At 38.8% G+C, this 21,856-nt stretch overlaps 1 protein-coding gene across 3 annotated transcripts; it reads left to right on the forward strand.

Annotated features, from left to right (window-relative positions):
* Positions 1-309: 309 nt before the first annotated feature.
* On the forward strand, positions 310-17,161 carry CNIH1 (cornichon family AMPA receptor auxiliary protein 1). 3 transcript variants are annotated; one of them, XM_032179196.3, is made up of 6 exons: positions 310-501; positions 5,344-5,412; positions 5,655-5,702; positions 9,546-9,658; positions 11,359-11,502; positions 13,917-17,161. In XM_032179196.3, exons 1-6 carry the CDS (start codon positions 421-423, stop codon positions 13,942-13,944), a joined length of 483 nt encoding a protein of 160 aa, XP_032035087.1. In that variant the 5' UTR covers positions 310-420; the 3' UTR covers positions 13,945-17,161. The 3 variants fall into 3 exon arrangements, with proteins under 3 accessions (XP_032035087.1, XP_032035089.1, XP_032035088.1); XM_032179197.2 differs by lacking the exon at positions 5,655-5,702 and having other exon boundaries at positions 311-501; XM_032179198.3 differs by lacking the exons at positions 5,344-5,412; positions 5,655-5,702.
* The last annotated feature ends 4,695 nt before the right edge of the window (positions 17,162-21,856 follow it).

Below are 21,856 nucleotides of genomic sequence, written 5' to 3' on the forward strand. Positions count from 1 at the left end.
ATCCGTTTACGGGGTTATAATAACTTAATTATTTATTTAGGTGTTCATTTCCGGCACTATACTAAGTTCTTTCAGTGCAGGTACTATCTTATTCATCTTCGTATCTGAAGCGAGAAGCGCGGTACCTGTAACAAACTAGGCATTCATTCAATAAATATTTGTTGAAAGAATAAACGCAAGAAGGAAGGAAAAATCAATCAATCAAGTGTGCGGACAATGTCAGTGCAACGCAGACTCCGGCCATCAGAGGGCGCCGGGGCGGCTGGGCTGGTGCGCAGGCGCGCTGAGAGGGCTGGCTCCGCGGCGGCAGCGGCGGCGGTCGTGGCTGTGGCCGGGGGAAGTGAATGGTTTTACCCACACGGCCCTGCGCCGCCTTTCTCTGCTGGCACCAGCGCCTCTCCCCGCTCCTCCTCCCCAGCCATGGCGTTCACGTTCGCGGCCTTCTGCTACATGCTGGCGCTGCTGCTCACTGCCGCGCTCATCTTCTTCGCTATTTGGCATGTGAGTAGCTGGGGCTGGGGGAAGGAAGGCGAGGCGGAAACACAGCCTCTTTTCGCCCTGGGCCCGCGGTCCGGGCCGCCACGGACGCCGGGGCTTTGCGCGCCGGGGATGCGGCCGGGCTGGCACGGGCCGCGCGGCGAGGGGTCTGCGCGCCCTCCGTCCGCGGTCTGGGGGCCGCGAGTACTGGAGGAGCCGGGGCGCGCGGTCGCCAGGTAGATGCGCCCGCGGTGTCTCGGCACAGGCCGCGCGCACCGCTACTCCTCCCCGACTGGGTGGGGCGGCCGCGGTCCAGGCGGGCGCCCGCCGTTGCGCGCTGCGTTCGCACCGACCTCTGCCGGCCCGCGGCCCCGCATCCCCGGGGAGGATGTCGACCGCGCGGTGGTATGGGCGTAGTGTGAATGAAGTTTTCCGAATTTTTGTTAATATAGATTGGCTTTCTTTTAGGGTTTCCACAGAACTGTGGCCAAAATGTAACCTACTTAGGGTGAATTTCCAACTCTACTTTTCAGCACTTGTTGGGTGCTCTTCAAATCAAATCACTTTTTTTTTTCTTTTTGCAGATTGTTGTTTCCTGGTGAACTTTGATGCAAGTTCGGTTGATTACTTTGTTGATTGCATGTCCGCGTTTCTCCCCCAAATCATACTTTGACCGCTGGAGTTTCAACCGGCAGCTTTCCAAGCCACCCTTATATTCAGGATTGCTTGATTTAGTAGAGGGGGTTTTCATTTGATTTTGAGATGCTCAGAAACCTTAAGCTTTTCTGGGGCAGTATTTATTTCTGTTACACACATCATCATCACTATTGCAGGGTGGAAGCACAGCCTTACTGGTCCCTCTAAGGAAAAAGAAAAAGTCGTAAGTTCCCTGTGACATAGTTTTACAGAGATAAGAATTTCTGTTGCTTTAGCACAAAATTAAAAGCATTGAGAGCCTTCTGGAAACCATTCATTAAAAATTTATCTCATACTTGCTTCTCTTTTCCCCATATTCCAGTACCTTCTGGAATATTGCTTTTAATTTGAATGACCACGTTCACTCTTATGTAGATTTTAAGTCAGGTTTCATCATGCCAGTAACAAGGATTTCTATGAAACATACGGAGGGGCAGAATGATTAAACAGCAGCAGCATCTTGTGCAAAAAAGTCTCGAAAGTGGAAGCATATCACAAATCCATTCCTTTTTGCTAAGCAGTGTGATTATGTTTATAATTATTTTAGGACCTGACTGCTTATTGTAATCAGGAATACTTATGTAGGCTATTAACTGTGTCGGAAATAACTGCTACCTCAGAATGCTTGTCAGTAGGAGCAGTAATTTGAAGAGCATCTTCAGCCCTGCTTTGGTAGAAGAAAAATACCTAAGACAATTTGGGATACAGACTAGCTCAGCCTTAGTAGGCCTCTGATGAAAATGTGTGGTGCCATGGCCAGGTGCGGTGGCTCACGCCTGTAATCCCAGCACTTTGGGAGGCCGAGGTGGGAGGATCACGAGGTCAGGAGTTCGAGACCAGCCTGGCCAACATGGTGAAACCCCGTCTCTACTAAAAATACAAAAAAATTAGCCGGGCATGGTGGTGGGCGCCTGCAATCCCAGCTACTCGGGAGGCTGAGGTGGAGGAGAATCACTTGAACCCGGGAGGCAGAGGTTGCAGTGAGCCGCGATGGCGCCACTGCACTCCATCCTGGGCCGAGACTCCGTCTCAAAAAAAAAAAAAAAAAGAAAGAAAATGTGTGGTTCCATTCCACTTGTAGATGTAGCTTTAAGTCACCCTGCTTGATGGGTGTTCCTTTTTTCTGGGATGATGGAGATTCTTAGAGCGGTGGGGTAGGCTTTTTCACATTTTACATTTTGAACCAGGTTGTGTTTGGCTTAAGGAGAACCTGAACTGCACTTTCAAAAAATGGATAATTTAATTTCAGCTTAAACGAATGCGTGTCTGGGTGAAGTAAATAATTTTAAGTCGTGTTATAGAATTAAAAAAAATTATACCACAGATTCGTGGAGAGCTTTTATGCTTAGGGATTTCTTCATTCAGAGAATTAGTATCCTTTTGGAAACAATTCTAAATAAATAGTTTTAATTTTTCTATTATCCATATAACCTCATGTTTATCATCTTAGGTAGTATCTTAGTCCATTCCTTTGTAGTGTTTATAGTGTTGCTATAAAGGAATACGGGAGGCTGAGCAATTTACAAAGAAAAAAGAGGTTTATTTACCTCAGGATTCTGCTGGCTGTAAGACTGGGCATCTGGTGAAAGTCTCAGCCTGCTTCCACTCATGGTGGGGGAGTAGCGTATAGAGATCCCGTAGTGAGAGGAAGCAAAGGAAAAAGAGGGGGAGGTGCCAGGCGCTGTTTACAAGCCAGTTCTCTTGGGTCCTAATAGCAGGAGAACTCACTTATTCCCTCCAAGATGACACCAAACCATTCATGCGGGATCTGCTTCCATGACCCAAACACCTCCCGTTAGATCCCGCCTCCAACATTGGGGATCAGATTTCAACCTGAGATTTGGAGGAGATAAACCAAAGTCTAGCAGGTAGTTGAAGTATCTTTCAGAAGACTCATTTTACAATTTTTAAATTACATTCCAAAAATCTTATTTACATTAATCACTGTATTAGAGAATGTTTTTTATGCTGATGATTGTATCTGTCAATTTAGTCCTAATTCATGTCATTGATACTCTGTGGAGAATAGAGTCGGGAGCATATATTGTTTGAAAAATTAAAAGTTTAGAAGTCATTCCTTAAAGATGTGTATCAAATTGGAAGGTATCCTGAATTGTGTATGTGGGCATCTTTAGGGATTTATCTGTTTTATTTTTGTTATACTTCTGTGGGAAATTTTTTGGTGTCTTTGCTAAGCCACATAGCTGCAAAAAGATTTGAAAATCATTAATTTAAGAATCTTCTCAGAAGAGGTTCGAAAACCCTAGCCTATAGCACTCAAAGAGAAACCCATTCAACAACATACTTAAAAAATCCTTGTGACTAGGTACAGTGGCTCATTCCTGTAATCCCAGCACTTTGGGAGGCCAAGGCAGGTGGATCACCTGAGCTCAGGAGTTTGAGACCAGCCTGGGCAACGTGGTAAAATCCCATCTCTACAAAAAATACAAAAATTAGCCAGGCATGGCGGCATGCACCTGTAGTCCCAGCTACTCCGGAGGCTGAGGCAGGAGAATCATTTGAGCCGAGGAGGTGGAGGTTGCAGTGAGCCAAGATTGTGCCACTGCACTACAGCCTGGGTGACAGAGTAAGACCCTGTCTCAAGGAAAAAAAAAAAAATTCCCTTGAAGTCACCTGAAGAAAATGTCCAAGTAAATGTCAGTTTTAAAGACAAGTTTTGTATTCTGTTAAGTTGGATCTTGTTACAGACAAGTACTTATGATTATGATTCTTGTCTTGAGCTTTATTACTAAAATGCATTGGGGTTATATACCATGGCTGACGTCAAGTAGCAGACTAATAATGTCCGTAAGTAATCAGAAATTAGTATTTTCTAATTACACATTTATGTTTTTAACATTTGTGTTAGGTGTCATTAGCCAAGGGAAATCCCCCCCGGTGAGCTCTGCATTTTTTTTTTTTTAAATCCCTAGTGCTATTTTTTCACCCCCTCCTTCCATTTAATATTTATTGAACACTGAACTATGTGCCAGGCACTATTTTATATATTAGGCCCCGGGACATAATAGTAAATACAACAATCTTTGTTCTTTCAGAGATTACATTCTAATGTTTTATTATTTTCCTTCTATTGCTATTTGGTTGGAGTTTTTTTAGGGCAGGTTGGTGAATTTTATAGAACTGTAGAAATTTAAAAAACCGTCTTTTTATGAATCTAAATTTTAACAGGGAAATAAACAGTCATGTTAAAAGATGGAAATATGTAACTTTACTGATTACTGATAATATTGAGCAACACTTTCACATATAAAGATACTATTCCTAACTCATTAGGAGAAAGATAGCTTAGGTTGTGTGTCCCTGGGGTGAGTAGTGTTAGCAACTAAAATGGTTCCCCCATCAACTTGCTGCGTCTCTCTTCTTTCTTTGTCACCGGAAATGATGCCACAAAGTGGTGCAGAGTCCCTATTTTGACTCTTAATGTACATTCTAGTGACCCTTGAGGTCGAAGCCACATTCCTCCAGAGTGTGGACAAAAGCATCCTTAGCAATGTATGTGTTTGGGCACAAATGGGAACACATTGAAGAGTTCAAGCCCATCTCTAGTGTCCCACTGAGCACTGTGCCAAGGGAGGAGGAGCATGCACAGATAAATAAAAATGGTCTTTCTCCCTGAGAGTGTAGAGGGGCAGACAGACCTGTGTGTAAATACCACACTCCAGTGTGAGAAAAGCCATATTGATGGCATTATAGAGTCCCATGCTGTGTGGAGATGTGGACAAGGATGCAATTACTTCTGCCCAAAGGAGTTAGGAAAGCCTGCAGAAAGAAGTTGACATAGGAAGGTTTGCTTTTTTTTTTAGGATAAAGAGGAATTTGGATAAAGAGTTGAAATGATTTTTCTACTCAAAAGATTATTTCAAGTAGAGATAAGTTGAAATAATTTGAGCAGAGGCATTGAAGAAATTGAAAATTGAAGGTATTTATTACAGTAATACCAAATTTTAGTGATACTAAGAGTGTTTTCACTTTAAATCGTATTCTGGTTCTTCTTTTTGTCATATATGAGTTTACCATAAATTGGTATTTGTGATCTTGGTGTACTTTTGTTCTTGTTTTATTAACTTTAATAGTTATTTGAAGACGGGGCAGGTTTGTTGCTGCTTTTAATTAAAGTGAGTGGTCGTAACTGTTGTAATTTTATTTTAGATTATAGCATTTGATGAGCTGAAGACTGATTACAAGAATCCTATAGACCAGTGTAATACCCTGAATCCCGTAAGTTATAATATAGGATTTATCTTTAGATTTTAAAAATATATTTGTTTTTAACTTGATGTAATTTGAAAATGGCCAGTATTCTGAGTAGCATAATATATTTGTACTTTTTGAAGTAGGCAGAATTTTAAAAATCTTCTTTCTCCTGTCATGCTTGACTATTCTATTATTAATCTGCTGGTGATCTTGTCAGCTGTCATACTAACATTCTTCCAATCTGCTTTTTACATTGTCGGCCAAAGACAGTTGAAAAAGTCAAAAAGATTAAAAGAGTCAAAATTGCATTAAAGGTGTGTACTGCTTCTTAGTTTAATGTTTTAATGCTATATTCATTTCATGGGGAGGGTTAGGGCATTTGTATTTGTAACGTTTTGTTCAGTGTGCTCGTTCATATGCCTGTTGAGGTTTATGATTTCATGAAATTTCATATTTTATGCAAATATATGCTTGCTGGCCCAGTCAAGTAGGGAAAGCTGTTAAATGCGTATGCGTTTTTTTATGTTATAGCCATAGGCACTTCTATGTGAAATTATTTGATGCAGTACTTGAAAGTTGGTTAACATAAAATGACTAATAAGATGGTGAGATGATTGTCGGGTTGTGACTTATTGTGAGGTAGTATGTGAGTGAAATCTTTAGTATGGACTTATCTGCCATATCTAGTTTTATCTTTGGTTTGCATATTCTGGAATAAATGAGTCATTCTTTCAGCTGATGTTTATTCAGAGCCTGTTAGGTGGATAGCTCTGTTCTGGGGGCTCTGGGATCTCGCAGCAATGCCATTCTTTGGACTTAGGGTGCCATAATTTTGTAGATAACATTTTGTATACAAATGTCTATGTAGTTATTTCTAGTGTGTATCTACCTTCTGTTTCTAAAACAGGCCTGAATTACACTGAGCTCTGAGCCATCATGAATTTAGTGATAATGCAGCTCCATTGTGCTTAGGGTTTTTGAAAAAAAAAAATATATGTATGTATTTTTAAATTTTCTTTCGAGATGGGGGTCTCTCTATATTGCCCAGGCTCGTATCAAACTCCTGGGTCAAGTGATCCTCCTGCCTCAACCTCCTGGGTAGCTGGGATTACAGGCGCACACCAGGGTACCCAGTTTGTTTTTTGTATTTTTGACTGCATTTAGGAAGATTCTCCTTTAACCTGTGTATTTGATTTTGCCTGACTGGTCAGTAATTGAAAGATTGGTTGTTTATAAGAAAGCAGTGGCCATGTCTTCAAGAAATAAAATACAGTAATTCAGCTTTAAAAATTATTTAACGAAGGGGAGAGTTTATGTAGATTTTAATTGTCTGGCATACTAGTGTACTAGCACTAGTGTGCTAGAGGGATTTTATTTGGAAAAGCATCTAGAAAGTTAGTTTGGTACTTTATTATTGTTTCCCAGATAAATGTGGATGGTGGAAGAGATTTCTAGTTTGTCTTTAGAGAACTGTTACAGTAAGAGTTGATGTAGGTACAATTAAAAGTATTAACTTATTAGCTGTTTCTTTGCTCTTAAGAAACAAGACATAAGAAGATGAATTTGCCTTCTGTTGGAAAGTATTAAGTGTTAATTGTAAAACATCTTAACCTAAGTAGTTGAAGTTGTTACCAGGAAATGAAGAAACTGAAATTTCCCCTTTTGATAGCTGTTTATTAATAGTATTCTATGCTGTTTGTCTTTTCATTACTTCAAATAACCAAATGATGATGAAGGTAAAAATATCTGAAATCAGATGAGGATTTTCCTGGGTGCTAGGCTCTGTGCTAAGCACTTTGCCTGAATTTTTAAATTTAATTCTCATGACAATCCTGAGGTAGGTATATTGTTAACTCATGAATAGGAGAGTAAACTGAAGCTTTGCCAGGTTAAAACACTTTGCCGAATGTTATACAGCTAAGATGGAGTCAGAATTTGAACTGAAGACAGCCTAATTTTTGAAGCTCAAGTTTTTGTATTTTCCTAATGTATTGTAAATTGAGGAGGGACAGGTTTCATTTTAACAGGTAATATGCGATTCCTGGCTTTTCTTAATGGAAAGAAATTCTCACTGAGAAGAGACATGTGCTTGGGACATCCTAATGCTGCAGGAGGTTGAAGGACGTTTTTATAGCAGCACAGGTTGCCTTTTGGATAGGGTGCCGATAATTGGCTGAATAGCAGTGCATCTGACAGTTTTCCCTATTTAAATTTGTTTTGACAGTTCTGCCAAAGTATGGGGGAAGACAAATATCATTGTTTTTTAAATTGTGAACTTTAACAAGAGAATATTATATTTTGCATGTTTAAATGCTATCATTTCAGCCATATTTGCATGAGGTATTTTTTCTGGATACTAGTTTCTGTTTGAACCTTGGTTCCTAAATTGAATAATTTTTTTGTCTCTTATGGGGAAATTTTGTCATTAAAGAATGCTCGGAGAGGGTTTTTAAGAGAGATGGGTAGTAAATGTTTCTGGACTCCTTTTGAGGAGAAGGGAGGGAATGACGTTGTTTCGTATTAGAACTGGTAGAGTTGTAGATTATTAACACTTTTATTAAAGTAATATTAAGAGCGGGAGGGGGTCATGCTTTCAAAATCATTCTTTCCGTACTTCAGTCTGTAAGTGTAGGATAAAACCTTGCATGAGGATTTGTTTGTTAGTTATCAGTTGGCTTTTTAGGGCTGAAATAGGCTTATATTTTAAAGACAACATCTGTAATTTAAACAAGTATTATAAAAGCAACTCTAGTGGAATTCTTAATAAAATGTATATTTTTCTTGGTTTGTTCTGGTTATAGTCCTTGAGTTTCAGAGTCCTATGGCCCTTTTCTTGTTTAGAGAACTTTGATCTTAAATAGATGCTGGCTTAAATGTTATTTAGAAGTTTAGGTACATATGCAGAGTTTGTCTTTTGTTATTGTATTGCTCAAGTTTGTAGAAAATATTTGGTTAGTGGTGTAGATGAGTTGTTTACCTGGATTTTTTTTTTAAATAGTATTCATTAAAAAGTCCCCTCTACAGCTTTAAATTGGAAAGGTAATTTGGGAGTATGAGAAAATGGGTCTGAGTATGTAGTATGATTACAATATCAACAGCCATGGTTTCCCCTCAGGAGTGATCTGATGATGATAAGTATTCATATGATTTCCATTTGGTATGAAGTAAACATTTGAGAAACTGGCTTTGTAGCTGTGACTTACAGGAGATACTTTGGGTGAAACTTGCAATGAGAGGTTTTGGTATTTTTATTTAACAAAGTCCTTAGGCTGAAATCTTTAGGATGAGAAAGATAATTTAACATAAAGCATTAACTCCTGGTCATTTTATAAAAAGCATTTTGCTCGAATTAATTTTTCTTCACTTAATACTACCTACTACCAAAAGGTTTATTTTGTTTTTGGGTTCTGAGCTTCTGTTGGTCTTCTGTTGTGTCTGTAGCATTTTGTTGGCAAGCAGGGGTAAAGAAACGGAAAGGCCACCTAAGAATGAGAACTTGGGAACCTGGAAAATCCTAATTTCATGGTTAAGAACTCAGTCTTTTCCCTCCTACATTGCAGAAAGCAAATCTTTTACATTTGTGCATATTAGTGTTCTTCCCCCCACTGTGCTGAGATTATTGGCTGATTGGCTTTCCATTAAAAAATTACTTTTGTGAGAATGCAATGTGGTTTGCTAAATATTGTGTATGTAGCATTTCTGGTTTCTGTTAAAGGCTTAAAAACACTGATATGTAAAATTCTAAAGGGGAATTTTGTTTCTGTGGGATTTTTAATATGTTGCATGTGATCAGATATCTCATTTTTGTACTTCTATCATTGTTGAATGGTGAAAAGAAAAAGTATTCTAGTTGACTAGCAAATTGTTTAACAATCTGGGTGGTATAATTTGATCTATTACTCTAAGAATTTGAGCTTTGAATTTTAAGTCACGTATCTTACTATGTTAGTGGAAGCTATATGCTCTGGTCAGTTTGCCTGTAATCCTACTTTTGGTAAAAAGTTAAACATGGAAATAAAACTCAGTAGCATCTTTTATTTCCGAGTCAAGAAAACAGTGATTTTTCCTTATGGAAACTTGGTTGCCATCTGCTTTCCAGATTAGCAGTTGACTTAATGCCGAGGCATTTTGATAACTGGCTTGTGTTTTCCTTCCAGCTTGTACTCCCAGAGTACCTCATCCACGCTTTCTTCTGTGTCATGTTTCTTTGTGCAGCAGAGTGGCTTACACTGGGTCTCAATATGCCCCTCTTGGCATATCATATTTGGAGGTAATATTTAGATACACTTTTAATATTTTTTTAAATTAAAACTTAAATATACTGTGATTGATATGGTTATCTTACATGCTAGTCACCTACATAAAAATGGAAGATTAGTTGGCATTTTTTTTTTTTAAATCAAGTGGATGAACAAAAACTATTTCAATACCTCTTATAGAGCTTACTTTATTTTTAAAGGAATTTTTTTAAAAAGTGAAGTATAACAGTGTTGTGCACAAGTCTGAAGTATATAGCTCAATGAATTTTTACATGTGTATACACCTGTTAAACCACCACCCAGATCAAGATACACAACAGGTGTAGCCTCCAGAGCATTCACTTGTGCCCCATCTTAGTCAGTTACCCTCCACACCTCCCAAGACCACTGACCTCTATCAACTTAGATTAGCTTTGCTTGTCCTTGAACTTCGGAGAAGTCAAAATGTACAGTATGTGTCTAATTTCTTTCTGTGTTTAAACCTAATTTTGGTTATTTGTAAAAGATAATATTTTATAACTTCCATAGTAGTATCTGCCGTATATAGAGTTAGAAGTTTTTGTTTTAAATAGGCATGTCCAAACCTTATTGTCCTTGATTTTAGGAGACATATACTGAAGAAATATTTAGAAGTAAAGTGGTATCAGGTCTACAATGGACTCTGAAATGATTCAGAAAAAAATGTACTTGGCCGGGCGCAGTGGCTTATGCCTGTAACCCCAGCACTTTGGGAGGCCGAAGTGGGTGGATCACAAGGTCAGGAGTTCAAGACCAGCCTGTCCAAAATGGTGAAACCCTGTCTCAACTAAAAATACAAAAATTAACCAGTAGTGGTGGCGGGCGCCTGTAAACCCAGCTACTTGGGAGGCTGAGGCAGAGAATTGCTTCAGCCTGGGAGGCGGAATTTGCAGTGAGGCAAGATCGTGTCACTGCACTCCAGGCTGGGCAACAGAGTGAGACTCTGTCTCAAAAAAAAAAAAATTTACTCAGGGCCAGGTACAATGGCTCATGCCTATAATCCCAGCACTTTGAGAGGCTGAGGCAGGTGGATCACTTGAGCCCAGGAGTTGGAGAACAGACTGGGCAACATGGCAAAACTCCCTCTCTACAAAAAAGTACAAAAAAATTAGCTAAGCATGGTGGTGTGTGCCTGTAGTCCCCGCTACTTGGGAGGCTGAGACAGAAGGATTGCTTGAGCCCAGGAATCTGAGATTGTGGTGAGCCAAGATTGCACCACTATATTGTAGCCTGGGTGACAGGGTGAGACCCTGTCTCAAAACAACAACAAAAAAACAAACAAACAAAAAAACAGTACTCAGAATGAGAAAGAGAAGGAGAAAGCAAATATAGTAAAAATGGACATTTGGAATATCTGGGTAAAAGGTTCTTATATCTTTTTTGCAAGTCTAAAATTATGTCAAGATAAGTAAAAAACAAAACACCTATTTTCTTTTTACAGTTCTTCCTATTTTTCTTGGATTTCTGAAAAGGCAGAGACTAGATGAAACTTGTTTAGCTATCTCATTCTGCTCATTTAGGGGCTCTACTTTTAAAATTAAGATGGTAAAAGGAAAGCATTTTACCCATAAGTAAAAGAATGCTTCCCTGTATGGACCACCTCTCGTAACAGATTTTTTAGAAGAAAGACCTGCTTTCTTATCTGAACGTTTGCTGCCCTTTCTGAATGCCTAATCGACTGTGTTTATTCCAGGTATATGAGTAGACCAGTGATGAGTGGCCCAGGACTCTATGACCCTACAACCATCATGAATGCAGATATTCTAGCATATTGTCAGAAGGAAGGATGGTGCAAATTAGCTTTTTATCTTCTAGCATTTTTTTACTACCTATACGGGTAAGTTGAAAAGGTAAAATGAAATATGCTTTCACTTTGCTGCTTTAAAAGTTTGCAGGCATTATGGTTTTCACACCTTAAAATCCATTCGAAGAATAACTTAGTGTCTTAAGTGTGCGTGGTGCACGCCAGCAAATTCACACACATTCAGTGTGGCCCACACTGGTGCTTGTCAAGGCAGTAAACCAGCCTGCCATCAGAGGCAGAAGGTTTGGTCAGGGATGCTGCTTCATAAGTTTTCAGACACATTCAGTCAGTAAAGGATGATCCTCATTCTCCATGGCAAAGTGATGTCATTGAAGGATAGGGACGTGTGAGTTTGCAGAAGCTTCTGCTTGTCTTCAGGGTCTCTCCAGACATTATGTTTCATTTTTTCCTTATCATTCTTCATAAGTGGGGTGCTCTGCCCTTTATTTTTTGATTTGCTTGATTTGAGTGGTATGAATGAAAGAAGTAGTTCTACCTTACAGGGTGGTGCAGTTTCCGATTTTTTTTTTTTTGAGTCGGAGTCTCTGTCGCCCAGGCTAGAGTGCAGTGGCGCGATCTCCGCTCACTGCAACCTCCGCCCCACCAGGTTCAAGTGATTCTCCTGCCTCAGCCTCCTGAGTAGCTGGGATTACAGGTGTGCACCACCACGCCCAGCTAATTTTTGTATTTTTAGTAGAGATGGAGTTTCACCATGTTGGCCAGGTTGGTCTTGAACTCCCGACCTCAGGTGATCCGCCCACCTTGGCCTCTCAAAGTACTGGGATTACAGGCGTGAGCCATCGCGCCCAGCCTGATTTTTTTCCTTTTATACTCTGATGGACTCATTGTTCCTCTAGGTCAGGGTGTCTCAACTTCAGCACTGTTGACGGTTCTGGGCTGTGTGGGAATTTCTGTGTGAAGCTGTCCTGTGTATCATAGGACGTTTAGCAGCATCCCTGGCCTTTACCCACTAGATGCCATTAGCACCCTCCTGCCCCCCTCATGACAACCAAAAATGTCTCTGGACATTGCCAGATGTCCTGAGGGGCAAAATTGCCCTGGTTGAGAACCACTGCTGTAGGTGTGTTGTAGGTGCAGTGAAATGACTGCTTATTAAAACTAGAAAAGGACACTGTTAAATGTAGAATTATATATTTCTTTAAGCTATGTGAATATACTTTTACACATCACTTATATAAAATACTTTCTCATTTTTTATTAATACATACTCAACTAGAGAGGGCTTTCTCCTTGATTTTCAGAATATTTCCAAAAAAGCTGCAAGCTTTAAAAAAACAGCATAAGCTTCCATTCTTTTTCATTACTTGAAAACTTGCTAAGATAGGCTTATATTCATATTCATATTTCTCTTCATACATAAGTTTCCATCATAGAAAAGATGAATGGTTAGACTGAAATTTAGGAAAAAGGTATTTTTGGTATTTTTATGCTTTTAGAGGCTATTACTGTGAAAATGAGTATCCTTTAGTGCATATGCAGATATTACTCATCTATGAAACAAAGAAATGCTCTGAAAAGTGAAATTGTATGTGTCATTTTAGTTTCCTGTTAATTTTCATTTCGTAAGTTTCCATAGCAAATGTCTGGAACGGGCTGGTATATGATAGGCACTTCAAACATATTTGTTGAATGAAAGAAATGAAATGAATGATTGAATAAATGATAAAGTTAGAGATGTGCAGTTGTGGGAAAACGTTCACCAGGATATGGTAGCACCAAGACATTTGTTCTGTTTTAAGGTTGTCTATCAAGCTTGTTCAACTCCTTTGTATTTCTGTTTAGAGATACATGCTTTTTGAACCATGCCCCTATGCCGTTCCCATATCACTCTATGTAGAAGTGCCCTTGGCAGTTCTTAAACCTAAATCAAAAGGTCATTGCCTTTTATTTTGCTGTTTTCCCTCATTTTCCTTTTTAACCGCTTCCTAAACGTTGCTATTGTCTAGATCCTTTCTGTAATGGGAAAGATCCTTGATTGATCATTCCTTTCTATACAGTGGGGATACACATGGTACCTGCCTTCTAGGACTGCTTGGAGGATTAAGCGAGGTAATGTGTATAAAAGACCTAACAGGGCCTGGCATGAAGTGAGCCCTCCAGAGATGCTCATTCTATTATTAGACACGACTCCAGAGTGTGTGATGTTTGGATGGCTTCTCTAAGCTCTGATCCCCCATTAAGCTTTCAGCTGTGCTGTTCTACTTGCTAAAATTGGAAGGGAATAGGGGACAACTACAGTACATGCACTGAGCCAAGTCCTATGTTAGGCAGAATTCCATAAATGCAAATTAAAATCACTGTGAACTTGTCATTAGTCTTGTCATTTTCTGTGATACTAGTTTGCTATATAAAGCATACTCTCTCATGCTCTGAGTTTTTTTAATAATTAGGAATGTTCAAATTAACATCTTTTTTCTTCTTTTCAGCATGATCTATGTTTTGGTGAGCTCTTAGAACAACACACAGAAGAATTGGTCCAGTTAAGTGCATGCAAAAAGCCACCAAATGAAGGGATTCTATCCAGCAAGATCCTGTCCAAGAGTAGCCTGTGGAATCTGATCAGTTACTTTAAAAAATGACTCCTTATTTTTTAAATGTTTCCACATTTTTTGCTTGTGGAAAGACTGTTTTCATATGTTATACTCGGATAAAGATTTTAAATGGTATTACGTATAAATTAATATAAAATGATTACCTCTAGTGTTGACAGGTTTGAACTTGCACTTCTTAAGGAACAGCCATAATCCTCTGAATGATGCATTAATTACCGACTGTCCTAGTACATTGGAAGCTTTTGTTTATAGGAACTTGTAGGGCTCATTTTGGTTTCACTGAAACAGTATCTAATTATAAATTAGCTGTAGATATCAGGTGCTTCTGATGAACTGAAAATGTATATCTGACTAGTGGGAAACTTCATGGGTTTCCTCATCTGTCATGTAGATGATTATATATGGATACATTTACAAAAATACAAAGTGGGAATTTTCCCTTCGCCTGAATATTATCCCTGTATATTGCATGAATGAGAGATTTCCCATATTTCCATCAGAGTAATAAATATACTTGCTTTAATTCTTAAGCATAAGTAAACATGATATAAAAATATATGCTGAATTACTTGTGAAGAATGCATTTAAAGCTATTTTAAATGTGTTTTTATTTGTAAGACATTACTTACTAAGAAATTGGTTATTATGCTTACTGTTCTAATCTGGTGGTAAAGGTATTCTTAAGAATTTGCAGGTACTTCAGATTTTCAAAACAATGAGAGAAAATTGTATAACCATCCTGCTGTTCCTTTAGTGCAATACAATAAAACTCTGAAATTAAGACTCACTTTCAGTGCATTGTTTGAGATTAAAAATAGTATTTCTTAAACTTGCTTAATCCATGATAAAGACGTGTTGCTGTCATTTTTTAAAAAGTGAAGTACTGCATTATGGTTTTTCTGAAAAATACCATGCCTAGATCTAAAAAGGAAAAATTTTAAATGCCAAGCACATTAACCTCTTTTGTCATTTGACAAGATTCATAAACGTGGATGGCATAGCATCATCATTTCTCTTACCAATTAAGAAAAATTATGGTGACACTTAAAATATTTTATTTTTATTTTTCCTTTTTGGAACAGTCAGTTTTTTTTTTTTTTTTTGACGGAGTCTCGCTCTGTCGCCCAGGCTGGAGTGCAGTGGCGCAATCTCGGCTCACTGCAAGCTCCGCCTCCCGGGTTCACGCCATTCTCCTGCCTCAGCCTCTCCGAGTAGCTGGGACTACAGGCGCCCGCCACCACGCCCGGCTAATTTTTTGTATTTTTTAGTAGAGACGGGGTTTCACCGTGGTCTCGATCTCCTGACCTCGTGATCCGCCCGCCTCGGCCTCCCAGAGTGCTGGGATTACAAGCGTGAGCCACCGCGCCCGGCCTGGAACAGTCAGGTAAAATGGCTTGTAAATTTGAGTTTTTGCTGGTGCTTGTAAGGCAGGTAAATTATGGCTTGCATGTTTTCATAAGCACAAATAAATCTTGTGCTTTATTTGGGATGAGGAAGTTAAGGCAGTTGAAAATAAAATAAGTGGTTCAGAAGTTTCTTGAGAAGAGGGTCAAAAGAAAGAGAACCAATATATAGAAATTTCACATGATCAAGGAAGTTTATGGATGTTTATGGAAATCTTACTCTATGAACTTGTTGTATTAGATGCTGTTTTATTCTCTACTAGTGAAAAATGCTTTATTTCAGTGCTTTCCCATGGTTGGGAGAGAGTAGCTGTTAACTATTCTGGGTAATGGGGGTGAGTATGTTGAGGAAGAGATGTAGAACCAGAAGAGTGAAGAGACTCAAAACTGTTCCATAACAAGGAAAGCTTTAAAGACCTTGTATTTTACAGTCTGGAGAACTAGAGGGATCTGACTCTTGGTCAGTTCATGCAACAAATTATTTATTGAGTACTTGCTGGGCTCTCAAGATTCATGCTTTGAGCACAGGCAGTCGTTCAGTTTCCAGTCCACCTGATTACATCAGCATGCACTTATTTTTCTTTCTTGTTCACGAGGACTTTTGATCATGCAAGACCTGGCCAAGTCTTCTATAATCCAGATGGGTTTCCTGGGGCTGTTACTTGAGTATTCCTGTCAAAATATTTTCGTGAACCTGCCTCTCTTAGCAAACACTACTTTCCTTCATAAGTGTTAACAAAACATCCTTTTAATAATCTATTCCAGAATATTCTCCAGGAGTAAGTTTACTGGTTGGAATTTGTGGAAGCCATTTTCTCATGTTTCCCAAGTAAGATATGTAGTCCTCAGCTGATTCCTCAAAGATGATTGACAGTGAGTTTCACCCATCTTTGTGGTAGTTTGTTAGTTCCTAGGCATGTAAGTGATTAAAAGATTGAGTACCTGCTTTTACCATGTCAGTGTTTTATGAATTAGATCACTTACCAAGAGAAAGCAGAAACAAAATACTTGAATTTGACAATATCCGACTGGCTCTTTTCATTGCTCTGGATTTATTTTCCACATCAATCTCTTTGGGGTGGCCCTAGCCTATTATTCCTGTGGGTTCAGCTGAGGCATGGTTAGCCTGGGTTTATAATTCAGTTTATGTTAAACATTCCCTGTGCAGCAACAGCTGTTCATTTAGGTACTCTTCTTTTTTTGTTTTTTCCTTATTACAGTTACTTTTGGTATTATGTGCTTTATCTTTAAAAGCTTTCTAGCTCTAGGAAATTGTTTTCCCTGTTTGTGTCTATTTTATTGCATCTAGTGTAACACTATGGTTATATCTATAGCAACAACTTTTTGTTGCTATAGATACCACAGATTGTCCTGAATTAAAACCCTAACATAATAAATGTCTGTTTAGCAGTTACTTTACTGAGTAATAATACTATATGGTGGCAATATGGCCCTTTAATACTAAGGGGGTATGGGGTAGAAATTATTTGAACACTCATATCCAAATGTTATTAATGATGTTTGACAGTTTTCTCAATGCTTAATGATATTCCTCACTCCTCATTCCAGGGTAGAGGAGGGTTTGGTCCCAGGCTATGGACAAACTGCTAATTGTTTGAAGTTTGAATTATTTTTCATGGGAAAGGGAAGTGATAGGAAATGACCAAGACCATCCACTTTTGACTTGAGTATGGATCAAGTATTAGTAATAGTTTCCTAGCCTCTTTTGACTTGAGTATGGATCAAGTATTAGTAATAGTTTCCTAGCCTCACTTATTGTACCATGAACTGACAGACCTACCAGTCAAGTTCATGTACGCAGATAATGGTCTCTCACATGGCAACAAAGTACACAGCAGTTTGCAGTTATGTGTCTCTTTTAAAGCCAGTTCAGTGTTTTCACCTTGACGACCACTCCTGCTAGCATTTCTCATAGAGCTCTTCTCTGCTCCCCAAATCAATATATTTTGAAGCTATGTCAAATATTTACATAGAAAGGAAATAAAGTTGTATGTGCTTTGAAACCAGCAAAATATTTTCCTTTGTACAACACCTCTCTTTTCCCTCTATGTTTATGAATAGAGTTCGTGGAATATTGCCATGGTGCAAATAATGACTTCTGTGTATCACTTATACCCTGTAGGGGGGTGAGCTTTCACTTTAGGTGTGGTTATATCCTGGCAGTGTATCAAGCCCACTCAAATAATGATCTATATTTAAAAGTATGTGTCTAGTTCACTTATTTATGTCATTTAACATCCATAAATGTGCATCTCTTAGTTGTATATTATGATTGTAGATCAGAAATTTTGATGGCAAAAATATTCTAAAACAACATTCTTTAGGGGAAAGAAAAATATGGATACCTTATCTAGCATTGCTCTTAAAAGTACTCATGTTCATCCTTTTTGGAAACTATTAATCATGCTAGCCTTAGATCATTTTAAGCTCCTTTGCTCAAACCAATCATTGATCTGCAGTATGACCAGCAGCTAGTAAGTCTGTGGTGCTGCCAGTGTAGCTTAGAAGATGGTTCTGAATTAATACCTCAGAATGATGTCAAAAGTAAAAGAGTGGTTCTATTGCTAAATATATTGACTAGCTTTCTTATAACAATTTTACTTTGAAATTCAGAGTTCTAAAGCTAAATGTCTAAAAGAAGAAACTGCAGCTTGTTCTGCTGATTTTGGAAAATAGTATTAACCATGTAAGATCTTTGGGGTTGGAGTGAAGGTCTTATCTGCATTAATTTTGTTAATGCACATTGTAGACGATGTAGAGAACATCTTGACATGCATAAGAATTGCATCTCATAATTTTATTGTGTAGTGGTTTTTCTAAATATTTACATTTCTTTGGTTACCATGTTCATGTATTCTGGAGAAGTAAAATTTCTTGATTACTAGGCAGACCCTAAAACTACTAAGAGAAACATAATATGTAGTTAGCTGTCTCTGCTCATGGTTTGTTAAAATCTAAGCTAACCTTAATGGTGCTGTACCCGCTATCCACAGAAAATGCCCTTAAGTAGCCCTACCTTACTCCTTAGAGCTTATTTTGCTTTTGTATTTAATAAAAACTGTCTTAAATGTTTCCTTGTGTAGTTTATGCATAATGGTTGAGTCTGTGTGTTAAATCAATTTCAAATGCCACTAGTTCGTGTATGACCAGGACTCTGATTCTCTCTCCGCCCTCTTTCCTCATTGTTTTGGGGAATATCACACAGGTTAGGTAGAGAAAATACTTTTCCCTGGAATGCTGGAATATTTAACTGGACAATTATATTTTAGTAATTGACATCTCATGTTTCTCTGCTGTAGAATAGTTGGTCTTTTCCCTTATACTTAAAGTAGTTTAGTGAAGCATTTAAAAAAATTTTTTAATTTTTTTTGAGACAGGGTCTCACTGTCGTCCAGGCTGGAGTGCATTGGTGTTATCATGGCTCACTGTAGCCTCTACCTCCCTGGGCTCAAGTGATCCTCCAACCTTAGCCTCCCAAGTAGCTGGGACCACAGATGCATACTACCACACCCGGTTAATTTTTGTATTTTTAGTAGAGATAGGGTTTCATCATGTTGCCTAGGCTGGTCTTGAACTCCTGAGATCAAGCGATTTGCCTGCCTTAGCCTCCCATAAGTGCTGGGATTACAGGCATGAGCCACTGCGCCTGGCCTACTGAAGCTTTTTAAATGTAGAGGCTTAAATAGCACTTGCCGTGGGAACTGAGAGATGCAAATACTTTCAAAATTCAGTTGATTATTAAAGTATTTGATTAATCCATGCCAATATTTTCTCTCAATTTTCTAAGTATTCATGAATAAGTTATGTATTTATGTTGCGAGAATGATAATATATATGCTTCTCAACTTACAATGGGATTATCTCTGGACATCATAAGTTGAAAATGTAAGTTGCAAATACTTTTAATGCACCTAACCTACCAGGCATCATAGCTTAGCCAACCTTAAACGTACTCATAACATTTACATCAGCCTACAATTGGGCAAAATAATCTAACACAAAGCCTATTTTATAATAAGGTGTTGAATATCTCAAACATTGTACTGTACTGAAAGTGAAAACAGAATGGTTGTGTGAATACTTGAACTATAGTTTCTACTGAATACATATTTCTTTCATACCATTGTAAAGTTGAGAAATCCCAAGTTGAACTATTATAGATTGGGGACTGTCTGTAAAAGACTGGCTAATGTAAATATCAGTGACTGTCTAAAGTTTAATAGAAATTATGATTTTTAAATTGCATATGGTTATAATACAAAAATCCTGAAGAAGGCCAATCTGTTATTACAGTGTGTACTTAAAAAACATGCCTTTCTTGGGCCGGGCATGGGGGCCAACGCCTGTAATCCCAGCACTTTGGGAGGCCTAGGCGGGCATATCACGACGTCAGGAGATTGAGACCATCCTGGTTAACATGGTGAAACCCCGCCTCTACAAAAAATACAAAAAATTAGCCAGGCATGGTGGTAGGCGCCTGTAGTCCCAGTACTCGGGAGACAGAGGAAGGAGAATTGCTTGAACCCAGGAGGCGGAGGTTACAGTGAGCCGAGATCGTGCCACTGCACTCCAGCCTGGGCAACTGAGCGAGACTGTGTCTCAAAAAAAAAAAAAGCCTTTCTTGCTATAACTTTTGGTATTAATTATATGAGAAAATGAAATCCCTAGGTTAACCATTTAGATACTGCTGGGATATGTGATCCTCCTCTACCTTCCTTAGTATCCTCATAAAATGTTAAGTTCTAGAAACAGCATATGTATAAAAGTACAGTCAGCTGTTTGTATCTATGGGTTCTAAATCTGCTGACTCAAACTCAGATTAAAACTATATGAAAAATAAATACTACAAATAAAACCAATACAGTATAATAACTACACATCATTTACATTGTATTAGGTATTATAAATAACTAGAGATGATTTAAAGTATACAAATACTATGCCATTTTATATCAGGGACTTGAGCATCCATGGATTTTGCTGTTGGGGGTGGGGTGGGTGGTCCTGTAACCAATCCTCTGAGGATACCCAGGGATGACTCTTAATATATTGATTTTATATTACGATACATAATAGTGCTCTGAAATTCCCAAACAGGGCTGGTCATTATTTTGCAGTATTTTGTAATGAAATTCAAGCAATTCAGCAGCAGCAAGAAGAGTAGTGTGAGACGAAATAAGATGTTTAGTCATCGTACTTTTTTTTTTTTTTTTTGAGACGGAGTCTCTCTGTTGTCCAGGCTGGAGTGCGGTGGTGTGATCTCGGCTCACTGCAACCTCTGTCCCCTGGGTTCGGCTGACTCCAACCTCTGCCCCGCCGGGTTCAAGCGCTGCTTCAGCCTCCTGAGTAGCTGGGATTACAGGCGTGCACCACCACGCCTGGCTAATTTTTGTATTTTTAGTAGAGATGGGGTTTTGTCATGTTGGCCAGGCTGGTCTCAAACCCCTGACCTAGAGCGATTTGCTCACCTTGGTCTCCCAATATGCTGTTATTACAGGCATGAGCCACCACACCCAGTCAGTCATTGAATAATTATTTAAAAATGAAATTTTGATGTGGTGAAACTTTGTCTTTTGTGGAAGTGCCTATGAGTCTGCAACCTGGTGGTCATTGCCAAATGGCCATTGGTTCACACTTGTAATTACCAGTAGCCAAGAGAGCCATGTGACTACTGTAAGCCCTACTGAAACCACTGACTGTTACAACAAGTGTGTCTGTTTGACACATTGTGTGTGATCCTTGTCTACAGCCCAAATGACTGTTTTGGGTAACTCGAACTTAAAGATGAAAAAAGATAGGTTTCATAGTATAGGGGGAAGTGAAAGAGTGAGAGAGTTGGAAATTGTTAATCTGTAGCTAAGTTCTTTATGAAATAAATGTGAAAGGATTAAGCTCATTCCATGTAGTTCCTAGGGTGGAAAAAAGGTGGAGCAGCTGTCTGAACCAGTGAATTCCTCATCTCTGAAAATGTTCCAGCAGATAGTGAATAAACACCCTTGGGGCTGATCCAGTACTGGGAGGGGGCGAGTGGAAGACTCACAGCATCCTTTTCAGTTCTGTAGGTCTATGAAGTAAAAAGCGGAAGAAGTTTTGGGAGGAATAGAGGGGGAGGGGGACATCATTTAAAAGTAAGTTTGGGCACTCATACCAATTCCCATACTTATTACTTTGTCATATGCTACCCAGTGGTTACAAACAGTAAAATGAAGTAAAAGTGCAGTCTAAGTATTAAAAATAGGCAGTCAAATATTTTTCCAAATGCATGTTTTCAGCATTACCTCCAGGTAAAATATACCAGAACAACCAGTTCATTTCTAAAAGGAAAATTGCATACCAATTTTCCTATCCCAATTTTCCTATTCCTATAAGAAATGAAAGAGACACAATGAG

Source organism: Hylobates moloch, unplaced genomic scaffold (genome assembly GCF_009828535.3).
Source record: "Hylobates moloch isolate HMO894 unplaced genomic scaffold, HMol_V3 SCAFFOLD_16, whole genome shotgun sequence".
NCBI classification, from domain to species: Eukaryota; Metazoa; Chordata; class Mammalia; order Primates; family Hylobatidae; genus Hylobates; species Hylobates moloch.

Excerpts from the sequence above, each read along its gene's own strand:
- CNIH1 (XM_032179196.3), top strand. The coding sequence starts at position 421 with ATGGCGTTCACGTTCGCGGCCTTCTGCTACATGCTGGCGCTGCTGCTC. Across the intron at positions 5,413-5,654 it reads AGTGTAATACCCTGAATCCC|ACAGTTGAAAAAGTCAAAAA; the intron begins GTAAGTTATAAT and ends TGTCGGCCAAAG. Across the intron at positions 5,703-9,545 it reads GAGTCAAAATTGCATTAAAG|CTTGTACTCCCAGAGTACCT; the intron begins GTGTGTACTGCT and ends TTTTCCTTCCAG.